The sequence below is a fragment of the Lontra canadensis genome, unplaced genomic scaffold (assembly GCF_010015895.1).
Source record: "Lontra canadensis isolate GAN:19392208 unplaced genomic scaffold, GSC_riverotter_1.0 scaffold3, whole genome shotgun sequence".
NCBI lineage: Eukaryota > Metazoa > Chordata > Mammalia > Carnivora > Mustelidae > Lontra > Lontra canadensis.
Window position 1 is genome coordinate 17,709,373 of NW_022630997.1, and position 12,096 is coordinate 17,721,468.

At 48.1% G+C, this 12,096-nt stretch overlaps 1 protein-coding gene across 8 annotated transcripts in view; it reads left to right on the top strand.

Moving 5' to 3' along the window:
• Positions 1-12,096, top strand: part of SEC31B (SEC31 homolog B, COPII coat complex component) — a 42,427-nt gene that overhangs the window by 15,849 nt on the left and 14,482 nt on the right. For all 8 annotated transcript variants that reach the window (XM_032882269.1, XM_032882265.1, XM_032882291.1 and 5 more), the window contains 14 exons: positions 1,151-1,381; positions 3,338-3,412; positions 3,660-3,758; positions 4,114-4,213; positions 4,714-4,892; positions 5,153-5,279; positions 5,657-5,802; positions 6,526-6,699; positions 7,199-7,360; positions 9,929-10,106; positions 10,540-10,854; positions 11,097-11,155; positions 11,453-11,599; positions 11,895-12,014. In XM_032882269.1, coding sequence (XP_032738160.1) covers positions 1,151-1,381; positions 3,338-3,412; positions 3,660-3,758; positions 4,114-4,213; positions 4,714-4,892; positions 5,153-5,279; positions 5,657-5,802; positions 6,526-6,699; positions 7,199-7,360; positions 9,929-10,106; positions 10,540-10,854; positions 11,097-11,155; positions 11,453-11,599; positions 11,895-12,014 — 2,112 coding nt within the window. The remainder of the gene's footprint in view (positions 1-1,150; positions 1,382-3,337; positions 3,413-3,659; positions 3,759-4,113; positions 4,214-4,713; positions 4,893-5,152; positions 5,280-5,656; positions 5,803-6,525; positions 6,700-7,198; positions 7,361-9,928; positions 10,107-10,539; positions 10,855-11,096; positions 11,156-11,452; positions 11,600-11,894; positions 12,015-12,096) is intronic.

Genomic DNA, 12,096 nt, shown 5'->3' on the forward strand with positions numbered 1-12,096 from the left:
TGTTAGTGAATTGACATGAACCTCAAATAAGAATATACATAAGCACTTTGTAAGACTAGCAAATATTAACAGATCAAAAGTTAAGTTTGTTTTGTTTAGCGTTAATCTGTAGTGTAGGTTTGTGCTGTAGGAATCCAGTGAAGAATTCCAACTCGGAAAGTTCATTAAGGAGGAGGCCTCCGGAAGGGAAATAGTGAAAGGTTGGGGAGTAGGCAGTAGCTGTCAACCATGGCTGCAACCTGAAGACCTTTCAGATACACTGATGCCTAATTCCCGGGCCCTCCCCCGCCCCCGCGCCCCAGATTCGGACTCTATTGTCCCGGGTACAGCCTGATGACTCGGGATAGCTGTGGTGTTGTGTTAATGTGCAGCTGCAGTGGAAACCTGCTGGAGTCAAGGGACTTTAATAAGCTCTGCTTGGTGACAGATGCTTTAGGTAGGGTGCCTGTTTTGGTGAGAAGGATGCTCAGGTAGGGCTGTTTTTGTGGGTGAAGGCTCAGAAGCAGGAATGGACTGGCCACTTTGGGGATGTGGAGTGATCACATAAATAAGCAGGGATACAGAGGCTAGAGAGTCTGGTCCTGACTTTGGGGGATTTTGTACACCACGGGCAGAAAAGTTTAAGCTTTCTTCTGTGGCCTTGTGAAACCATAACACATTCCTAAGCAGCTGTAGGTATAGGGTGATGGTCTGAGGCTTGGACTGGAGGAGGAAAACCCAGAGGCTAGCAGCCTATTCCAATAACCGAGGTGTGCTAGCCCTGGGAATGTGACAGAGGGGCCCTGCATGAGAAACACTGCACAAGAAGAGGTAAGACTGCTGTTCCGTGGCTGTGGCTGTGTGGGTATAAAGACTATGATAATGCCAAGGCGTTTAGTCCAGGTGACTGGGAGAATAGTGCTATTAGCACAGCTGAGAAGATGAACTATGTGCTGGAGTTTGAAGCCGATGGGGCTAAAAATGCAGAGGTGGTTTTGGTATATGGGGGCGCATTTGCTACTCCTTTCCTGATCCCGTTCAACCCCCAGGAGTTCTTACTGTTGGTTTTCTATCCTAGGGTCAACCAGTTAAATAGCATTCCCTGTAATGTAGACTTGGTGTTAATTTTTAGCGTGAAGATATGACCTTTACCCTTGTTTTTTCTCACCAGTTTGGGGGGAAGCTGGTTACCTTTGGCCTCCCCAGCACTCCTGCCCACCAGGTGCCACAGCCTTGCCTCCGCCTAGTCTTCGTCAGTCAAGTCATCGTAGAATCTGAATTCCTGAGGCGGTCAGCTGAGCTGCGGGAGGCCCTGGAATCAGGAAATCTCCTGAATTACTGTCAGGACAAGATTGAACAAACATCGGTGCAAAATGAAAAGATGCTCTGGCAATTCCTGAAGGTAAGCATGAAGGTTGACTGCTCTGAAGTGTTTCCCCAAAGCTGGAAACTCTAGGACATGGACAACCACACTGTGACCTAGATTACAGAGGCCCTGACCTCTCGGGCTTTTTCCTACACCACACCACCCTCTGGACACAGACTCTTCACCTTTTACCAGTGGCTCAGAGACCTTTTGCAGCTAAGGAAGCTGAGAGGTACAAGTGATACTTGCCTTTTTTGCTTCTATTGCTGATGTCCTAGATACTTTATCAAAGCCATGGTGAAGGCTTTTATGCCATGCCAAAAGGCAGATAAGGTGATGGGAAGAGAGAAGAGAAGGGAAAGGAAGGAAAGAGGATTGGCTGGAAGGGGACATCATCATGAGAAGGCTTTGAGCTTGTTTCAGGTAACCCAAGGCAAGTTATTGTGATGGGACTCAGGGCTTAAGTCCCAATTTATTTTGGAGGCATGGATCAAGTTCCAGTGCTAATGACATTTCAAGTTGTGCATGACATCAGAAGGAGTGCTCCACCTATTAAGGGAATTGAGCAGATAAGAGGAGAGAACTAAAGGGAAAAAGAGAACCTACTGGACAGACAGTGAGAAGATTATTCAAAGCTTTGGGATCATAGTGAACAATGCAAAAGGACAGAGCCTGTCCCTGGGGACCTAAGAAAGACTTGGGGTCTGTACTTCAGACATAGTAGGACTTCATGAACATAGACACTAGGAATCTGGGAAGGAGACAAGATTTGAGAAAGATCATCAACTGCTGAGTGAAGCTAGAAAAAGATGTGGGAAGAAAAGAATAAGAAATGATGCTTTTGTTGTAAGCAGAATACTACTGCTCCAGGAATGGTGGAATGAGAAAGAGAATAAGAGGTCACCATCAGGAGTTGAGCCTTTATTCTTCTGAACAAAGGAGGCAGCAGCACCTAAGGACAGAGGGGAGTCTGGTCGAAAAACTCCCCAAGAGCTGTCCAGCATGATGGTTCTGAAGCTGAATGTGCTTGAACATTTATTTCCAAAGGATGAATACGGGAGAAGGCGGGAGCCCTGAGAGACTGTGAGAAAGGAGTAGTCAGAATGCATGGTTCTGTGTAGGGCAAATGAAGGGCCCAGCTCCCTAACCCCAATTAGGGTAGGGCTTCAGGAAGGCTTGGCCCCCAGTGTCTGGGACACTGAGTGGGTAAGCTGACTTGGTTTATTGTATCTGGGCAGCTTCCACCATGAACTATGTTTTCATCGAGATATTTTAGACTCACAAGACTCTGTAGGTTCTCTTGCCATCAGTCTCCCCAGAAGGATGTGGGACAGGAGCCACAGCTTGTCGGCCAGGCAGTGGGAGATGGCGCTCTTCTGTGGGGATTCTTGGAGCAGCCCATGCAGCAGTTCAGAGTCCTCTTCCCCTCCCCAGAAGACAGCTTGGGTGCAAGGAGATGAGATGCACACAAGGCAGGCATGTAGGTGGCCCCGGCGGAGAAGCCTCATGCCCACAAGAGCCAATGTCTCTTGTACCCACTTCAAAAATGGTTCTAGAGTCCCTGCAAGAGATCTGTCCAGTTACAAGAGTCCTTGCAGTGAGGGCAGCCTGGGGCGTGGTGCCCACAAGAGGCTATTTATTGTTTGTTTAGTTCCATTTCAGATGCAGTTTATCCATTGCAAGCAGTGTTGCCTGGAAACATAGCTGACATTTGACTCTTACCAGGTAACCAGGCTAATAGATCTAGTAAGTCAACAGAAGGTCTAGTTCTCATGTAGAAGTGGGCAAGGGTTTTGTTAACACCCATGCCTCTAGCCCAGCAGGTTCAAATCTGGGTAGAAAAAGGGGAGAGATGGTGTTGGCCTCAGTAGGACCCTTCTGGTAGCACGAAGAACTCTATTAGAGGGTGCACTGGCACAGACGTTCGACTTATGCCAGAGAGGGGCATTCACGTTGATTTAATGGAGACTTGTGTGTTCTGTGGTTCCTTAGGTGACCTTAGAGGAAGACTCCAGAATGAAATTTCTAAAACTATTAGGATACAGTAAAGATGAGCTTCAGAAGAAGGTAAGCTGCTTTCACATCAGAAGTACATACTTGAAGAAGAGAAGGCCTTCAGTGGAAACTGTCTCAGTGACCTCTTTCTGGGCTTCACTAATGCATATATAAACATTGTACCTCCTGGAGGAAGGCTTCTCCCCAGGTAAATAGGCCAGGATCTTAGTCCAGTCAGTGCGGTTGAAGGTGGGAAGGAAGCATATTAGATGTTTGACCTTGTGCTGGGAAGAGGATACTCACAGGTCTCTCCTTGCAGGTGGCCACGTGTTTGAAGAGTGACGTGGGGCTGGGTGAGAGCCCTCAGTCTAAGGGAGACGATCTCCACAGTAACAGACAGCAGGCCTTCTGCAGCCAGGTGTGGTGGGACCCCAGAAAGCTGGACCTGGGGTAGCACAGGAGACCTGCCTTTAGGGCATCTGCCCCTTCCTGGCTCTTTGTTTTGCTCTCATAAAGTGCTTGGCTTCCGTAGATGTCTTCAGACTCCTCGTTTCTTGGAACCACAGTGAGACACAGAGTGCATAAACTTTTGGGCTGGGAGTGGAGCTCTGTTTTAACCATGCACTAGAGCCCATTCTAGACCTTATCTGGTTATTCTTTATCTGTATCATTACGGGCCAGATAGTAAAGCTCCCAGAGAGAGCTACTAAGCCAGCTCTCTATCTGTTTTCAATTCATTTCCAAAATAGCCACCTCCATCCTTTCTTGCACAGACCTCCAAACACATCACAGAGGAAGCCTCTGCCTCCTCATCCTTCTTTGATGAGCTGGTCCCTCAGAATATGACTCCATTGGAGATCCCCATCACAGAAGGTACTCTGATCCCGAGGGAGAGAAATGCTCTGTGTGGGAGTAGGTGGGCTCAGAGTTCTTGGAGTTGAGAACATTTCCTTCTTGTCCCCTGCCTCCTGCCTCCTTCCCACCATCACAAGTTCTGGGTGGTTCTGTTACTGATTAGAGCCCTCCTTGGATTTTTATGGATACATCTTTGCTGTGGAAGGCCTTCTAGCAAGATATTTTCTCTCCTACTGTTTTCTTAAAAGACTGTGACCCTGTTCTTGCTGAGCAAGCACACACTGTCCCTCTGGTATTGCCATGTGAGGCCCTCCCTCATGTCGGGCCCTGTCCTTAGGGTCCTGGGTCTGGTACTCGGGGACAGAGTGCTACATTTTGTTGCTGAGGAACGAAACTTGGGAGTTTTATTTGGGGCAAGGGAGATACAGAGATAGAAGGGGTGTGCTGTGGGACCTGTAGGGGGCCGGAGGCTAGGATCTGAGGGCAGGCTGACATGGAGGGGACGCCTCCGCTTGCAGACACGGATGGACTCCTGAGCCGGGCTCTCCTGCTTGGGGCGCTGCGCCCCGCTGTGGAACTGTGTCTGAAGGAAGAGCGCTTCGCGGGTGCCGTCATCCTGGCCCAGGCTGGCGGCGCAGATCTGCTGAGGCCGGCACGGGAGTGCTACTGGGCCAAGGAGAAAACCAGAATCTCTTCGGTAACTGCCCACTGTGCAGGAGGGGAGGGGAGGGGATTACTTGGACTTTGTCAGGTGGATGCCTACACCTCGGTGTTTAGAAGCTCTGCCAGGCCTCTCTCTCCCCGCTCCAACGAGCCCTCCCTCACCCGCAACCCCAGTCAGTGGTCTAACAGGAAGCCTGCTCACCAGTGGCCTTTCTTAGCATGTTTCTGTGTGTGACTCTGACTGCCTGTTCTGGATGGATGCTGATGACCTCCTTCTCTCTCTGCCCATGATAGCTGCTAGCCTGTGTTGTACGGAAGAATTGGGAGGATATGGTGCACTCCTGTAGCCTGCAGAACTGGAAAGAGGCGCTGGCCTTACTACTGACATACTCTGGGCCGGAAAAATTCCCTGAGCTCTGTGGTAGGTAGCCCTAGGTGTCAGATGGAGTGGTGTGTCTCTGGCATGCAGTTAACAGACACAATTGAGGAAGGAGGCAGAGGAGCAGCCTGAGCTCTGGGAGGCCAGGCCGTGTTGTCATGACCAGGGTCTGGGTCAGCTGGGAGGCTAGGACTACAGTAGTGATCACATATTGTCCTGTTTTACTTTTGCTCATTACATCTCTATGCAAGAGCTCTGCCCTTCACCCTTCACTGTAGAGCAAAACTGGCCTCAGTATTGTCCAAAGCCATTGCAGTTACTTGTCCCACAGCTCATGGTCCTCTCTCTGTTTTCAAGTAGGAGAATGAGAAGAAGCACAGGAAAGCTATGCCATTAAAGAACTTTCCTTCTCTCTGCAGACATGCTGGGCACTCGCATGGAGCAGGAGGGTGGCGGAGCACTAACTTCCGAAGCCAGACTCTGTTATGTGTGCTCAGGGAGTGTGGAGCTGCTGGTGGAGTGTTGGGCAAAGTGCCACCAGGCTTTGTACCCCCTGGCTCTGCAGGTACTCTCCGTGTGCGGGGCCCTGGTCACTCCACACCACGCTCGTTGGAGAGGCTGTTGATGGGGATGTGCAGGGGCATCAGAGGCGAGGCTTCTGCGTCCCCAGGCTGTGACCAGTCTATTAGGAAGTAGAAAAGGGCCTTCAGTGTCTGGGACTTCTTCCCAGGGATGAGCTAGCACCTTCCTTTCTCCTTCTCAGTCAGAGGAGACTGAGCAAGAGCTGTTTAGGCATTAACCTTCACAATTTTTCCCACTTTAGGTTTGGTTTTACAAGTTTATTCTTTGTTTGAATAGTTGTGAGCCTGGGCCTACTAGCTGCTATGAAAAGTTCTGTGTATTTAAATTGTAAAAGACACTCCACAGCTAACTAGAGAAGACTCACAGGAAGACAAAGCCGCAGATGAAACAATAGTGTAACAGAACCTGAAGTTGATGCTGTACTAGCAGGGTAAAGGGTAGAGAAAGCCAAAAAAAAGAGGCAGAGATGTAGGAGAGTCTAAGAGCCAGATGGACTCAGTTGGAGCAATGCTAACAGCTTGGGAGGTGAGGCCAAGTGGCTCTTCTCTAACTGTCACATCTTTTATGAATCATCACCTGCTGCTTATATCTGGCCATGGCCAGATACCATCAGACCTATAGTGGAGAGTCCCCGGGTGAACTCCTGGCCTGAGAGAGCAGGATGTGCTTGGAAGAGACCTGACTGCCCTTATCCCTGTTCCTGTAGGACCTGATGGAGAAGGTGATGGTCCTTAATAGGAGCTTGGAGCTACTGCGGGGTCCTGACAGGGTGAGCTCAGGCCCTGCCACAACCTTCAGGGTCACTCAATATGCCAGCCTCCTGGCAGCCCAGGGAAGCCTGGCCACTGCCATGAGCTATCTACCCAGGGACTGTACTCAGGTGAGTGGGACCATGGAGAGGGAGCAAACCGTTTCAGTCATCTAACACTGGCTGAACACGTCCATGTTCCAGGCACTCCGCAGATGCTGAAATTCTAGAATAAATGAGATCTATTCCCTCAGGAAGCTCACTGTCCCTTGGGGGAAATCAGATGTCAGTAACTTACAGTGTTATAACAGAAGCTTATACTAGGTGCTGTGAGACTCCAGGAAAGGGGCTGGTTTTGCGTAGTCACCAAGGAAGGCTTTCCAGTGGTTAAAACAGTTGAGTTGGACCTTCACAGAGAAGCAGCTTCCCAGCAGAGGTAGGGCATTCTAGGTAGAAGGAACAGCAAGGAGGGAGGCTTGGCAGGGTTTAGGACCTTTGAGTCATCTAAGGTGGCTGAAATGTAGAGGGTCAACTGAAGTTTGAATGCTATATGGGGCCAGGCTTATAAGAAAGGATGTTTACTCGTTTTAATTTTAATTAACACAGTTTTTCATTATTATAACTTTTGTAGCCACCAGTTCAGCAGCTGAGAGATCGACTTTTTCATGCCCAGGGTTCTGGTGTCTTGGGTCAACAGTGTCCTCCTTTCCCCTTCCCTCGGGTTGTTGTGGGAGCTACCCCCGGCTCTAAAGAAACATCCTCTTACAGATTGGGATTCCAGCCTTCTTACCTGGTGAGAAGTTCACTCATTTGCTCATTCATTCAAAAATACTTATTAAATGTCTGCCAGGTACCAAACATGGTTCTAGGCACTTGGAATATATTAGTGAACAAAAATGATGAAAATTTCCAACTTTGTAGAATATAGATTCAGTTTTTTTTCTAATAACTGCTTGTCAAACAAGTGCTAGGTTCTTAGAACAGAAATGTGGCCAAACCATGATTTATGCCCTTCCTTAGCTCATAGTCTCATGGAAAGACAGATATGTAAAAGATAGGTACAGTAAAATTCATAAATGCCATGATCGGGGTACGATACGGTACCATGGGATCACACAGAAAAAAGCAACTTAGTCGTTGGGAGAGCAGGAGAAGCTTAGGACATATTTTAGAATGAATATGATGTTTGAACTGAGTATTGAAAATTAAGTTATTTAGGCAAAGGAAGGAATAGGTAAAGGCTATTTCAAGCAGTGGGAACAGCATGTAAAAAAGCACCAAAGGGAGTGTAAATAAAGCCCACTTGAGGAACTACTGATATTTCAATGGGGCTGCAAAACAGGTGTTTGTTGTAGGGGAGTGAGATTAGATGAAGCTAGAGTAAGAGGTGGGAGATAGAGCAGGAAGGACCTGGAATTCTGTGCTGAAGACCTTAGACTGGGCCGTGAAATTGAATGGTCTTCTGCAGGGGAATGATTAGCTATGTGTTTAGGAAGGGCAAGGCTGGAGGCATTTAAGAGGCAATAGCAAGAGATGATGAGGGCAAAAATGACTGACCTAAGGCTAGAGAATGAGGTTAGATTTAAGATACTTAATAAGTAGAATGGACAGAAATCGGTGATGGCTTAGAGGAGTCTGCGAAGTGGGGGGGCTGACCCCCCAGGTACCAACCAGTGCCCAGATGGTTAGGGTGCTATTAACTTATGATACCAGGATCCTGCTGGAGGGACTGGGGAACAAAATCCAGCAAGATGGTAAATAGAGGTATCAGACAGAAGTTCTGATGGTTCATCCTGTCCCACCTTCAATTCTCACCCTAATGTTTTTTCTTCTTTCCCCCTGCTTACCCCTCCCTCCTCTTCCTTCTCCTATCCCCTCTCTCTTTCTGTCTCTCTGCCTCTCCCTCTCTCCTTTCTGTTTTGAAATAATTATAGATTCATAGGAAGTTGTAAAGAAATGTACTGGGAAGTCTCATGCATCACATCCCCACCCCATTTCGTGCCAGTGTCCCACACAACCATAGTATAACATTAAAACCAAGAAACTGATATTAGTACGATCTGTAGATTCAGATCGCATGTGTGTGTGTGTGTGTAACTACGTAAGAATTTATCTTCTCATCTTTTAAATAGGGTCCTTCACAAAGCAAAAATTGTTAATTTTATAAGGTCCAATTTATAGTTTTCTTTCTAAGGATCACACATTTTATGTCTTTGCAAGTCTACACTCCCCTAAAGTTTTCCTGTGTTCTTTCTAAAAGTTTTATAGTTTTATGTTTTACAGTTATGCTGTGTTCTATTTTGAGTTAATTTTTGCATATGGTGTGAAGTTTAGGCCAAGCTCCTTTTTTTGGCCAGTGGATATCCATAATCATTTATTGAAAAGGCTGTCTCGGGCACTTGGGTGGCTGAGTCGTTAAGCCGCTGCCTTTGTCTCAGGTCATGACCCCAGGGTCCTGGGATCGAGCCTCACATGGGGCTCCCTGCTTGGCAGGAAGCCTGCTTCTCCCTTCCCACTCCCCCTGCTTGTGTTCCCTCTCTCTCTGTCTCTCTTTGTGTCAAATAAATAAATAAAATCTTAAAAAGAAAAAGGCTGTCTGTCCTCCATTGAATTGATTTTGCTCCTTTATTAAAAATTAACTGGGCATATTTGTATGGATTTATTTCTTAGATCTCTGTTCTTTTTTTTTTTTTTTTTTTTAAGATTTTATTTATTTATTTGACAGAGAACACAAGTAGGCAGAGAGGCAGGCAGAGAGAGAGAGAGAAGCAGGCTCTGCACTGAGCAGAGAGCCTGATGCGGGGCTTGATCCCAGGACCCTGGGATCATGACCTGAGCCGAAGGCAGAGGCTTTAACCCACTGAGCCACCCAGGCACCCCTCAGATCTCTATTCTATTGTGTTGATCTGTGTGTCTTTTCCTCCAACAATACCACTTTGTCTTGAGTACTACCTCTATATAGTAAGTCTTGACATGAGGAAGAATAATTCCTCCCACTCTGTTTATCCTTTTTTTTTTTTATGATCTTATTTATTTGAGAGAGAAAGAGTGAATGAGAGAGAGAGAGAGAGAGAGAACAAGCAGGGGGAGGGGCAGAGGGAGTAGGAGAAGCAGACTCCCCACCAAGCGGGGAGCCAGGCACAGGGATCCTGGGACTTCGGGATCATGACCTGACCCAAAGGCAGACGCTTAAGAGACTGAGCCACCCAGATGCCCCTCTTTGTCACATTTTATAGAGACATAGTTTCTGTTGATTTTTATTTTAAGAACTAGATTTTTGTTTCATATTCTTTATTCTTTTATTTTCCGTTACTTACCCTTCTTTTCCTTTCCAGGTGTTGACCCTTTTTTCTCTTCACAGGTTCCAACTCCATCTCCAAGACCAAGGATTTTCACACCTCAGTCATCACTAGTGACACCCTTGATATCTTCCCATCCTGGCCCTTATCAAAGCTCCCAAACACAGAATATCAGTGACTACAGGGCACCTGAGCCCCAGGCAGCCCAGCCTTTGCCCTTGGCCCCTAGTGTAAGGCCTGGTGAGTGAGTGAGTCAAGATGTATCTGGGCAGAGCACAGAGGATAACAGTTGGCATGGCCAGCATGGGTTTGGGGGGCATCATGTCTACTGTATAGTGAGAGGAGCTTGGAATTTGAAGTCTGAATCCCCGGTACTATGACTTACTGGCTTTGTATCTATGGGCAACAGACTTAGCCACTGTTTCTTTTGAAAAGTGAGAATAGCTATTATATTGGTCATTTCAACCCCACAGGATTGTTTTCAGGGTCAAATGAGGAATAGTTAAAAGTACTCTGTAAACGGTTGGTCTCCATACCCATATACTCATCTTTCATTATCATTATTAGGTATGTTTGTTTGTGTTTTATTGCTGCCTTATTCTTCCCTGATAAGCTCCGAGTCTCTTCCAAATTGAAGTTTGGTGGCAAATGACCTGTTTCTGTTCCTTTTCAGCTTTATTTGAGCCACCTCTATTAAGTGGGCAAAAAGCCCAAGTTCCTAACCCCTTGGGGTTCCCTGGAACATGGCCTCTTCCTGGTCCACCTCCACCCGTGGTACCCCCAGACACCATACAGCCTAGCTCTACCTCTCTGGCTGAGACGACTGGACTGTTCCCTCCACTTCCCGTGAGACTCCCAGGTGTCAGCCCTACAAGCTTCCGGTCCCTAGCCCCTCCTGTCAACTTCTCTACAACACATCCCCCGGGAGGGCCAGGTGCTGCCTGCTCTAGTGCCCTCCCGATCACTGGCCCCTCCACTGCTCACCCAGGTCAGTCTTCTTTCCATGGCTTCTGTCTTCTGGGTCATTGCCTCCCTCCCTACCCCCCTCCACTACCACCTTTCCTCACAGCAGTGATTTGGGGGCCGTTGGGTTGAAGAATGTCAGCTGAGCCTGTCTGGTCTACAGAGGGAGGTGTGATCGACTCCAGCTCAAATAATTCTGTTGGCCTTTAGACTGAATTTCCAGGGTTCCTGACTGTGCCCCTAAATACCTCTATCTGTGCTATGCAGGACCTCAAGACTCCTTGAAAAATGCCCCAATGCCCAGGGCAAACCTCCAGAGGAAAAAGGTCAGTTCATGCCACCTACCTCCATACATTCACCAATGACCCATGTTCTATTTTCTTCCAGAATTCAGCCCGTCCGCTTGTCAGCACACACACTGTCCTATCCCTTTCCTCACTCATTCTTCTCCTCCCCGCCAGCTTCTCTTTCCTTCTTGCATGCATGTATCAATCTCCCCGTCTCCTGGTTCCCTACTTGCTACTCTGTTCCCTTGCTCACTCAGAACTTTTGTTGCTCTCTCAAAGCAGGGCCTAGGAAGTCTCTCAGCTTAGACTCATATGTCTTTCTTTCTCTGTGTCTAGTTGTCAGAGATATTTATGCCCCCAGCACCTATCACTGCTCCAGTGATGAGCCTCACCCCTGAGCCACAAGGGGTCCTTTCCTCACAGCCTTCTGTCCTTGGGAAGGGCCATGCTCCCCCAGGAGCTCCAGGAGAATTCAGCCTGCAGGTGAGAGGAACAGTGCATTAACCTTCCTCTTGGAAACTGCAACTCTTCCTGGGTATAGAAAAGCAGGGAGCATGGGAGATGGGTCTCAGGCATCAAGGGGAAGGCAGATTTTGCACCGGGGAGCTGGTGTGGGCAGGTCCCAGATGTCCTTACTGCAGAGAAGAGGGAGTACCCCCTTTCCCCAACTGTGCTTTAGTGGGAGCAGCGTGACACTGAGTCACTGAGGACTAGTCTGTAGGGAAGCTGTGAGAAGGACAGCTTGCCAGTCTCCCCTGTCTCCCTGCTCCTTCCTCAGCAACTTCAGCAGCGGCCCCCTGAGAAGGTGGAAAGGAAAGAGCTGCCTCCAGAGCATCAGTCCTTGAAGACCAGCTTTGAGAAGCTTCTACGACGCTGCTCCCTGTCTGCCACTGATTTAGTAAGTCTGAGCCTTCCCCTCAGTGTCCGCCTCACAGCACTGGCTTGTTGCCAGCATTCCTGAGCTGTAGATCAGTTCCTTG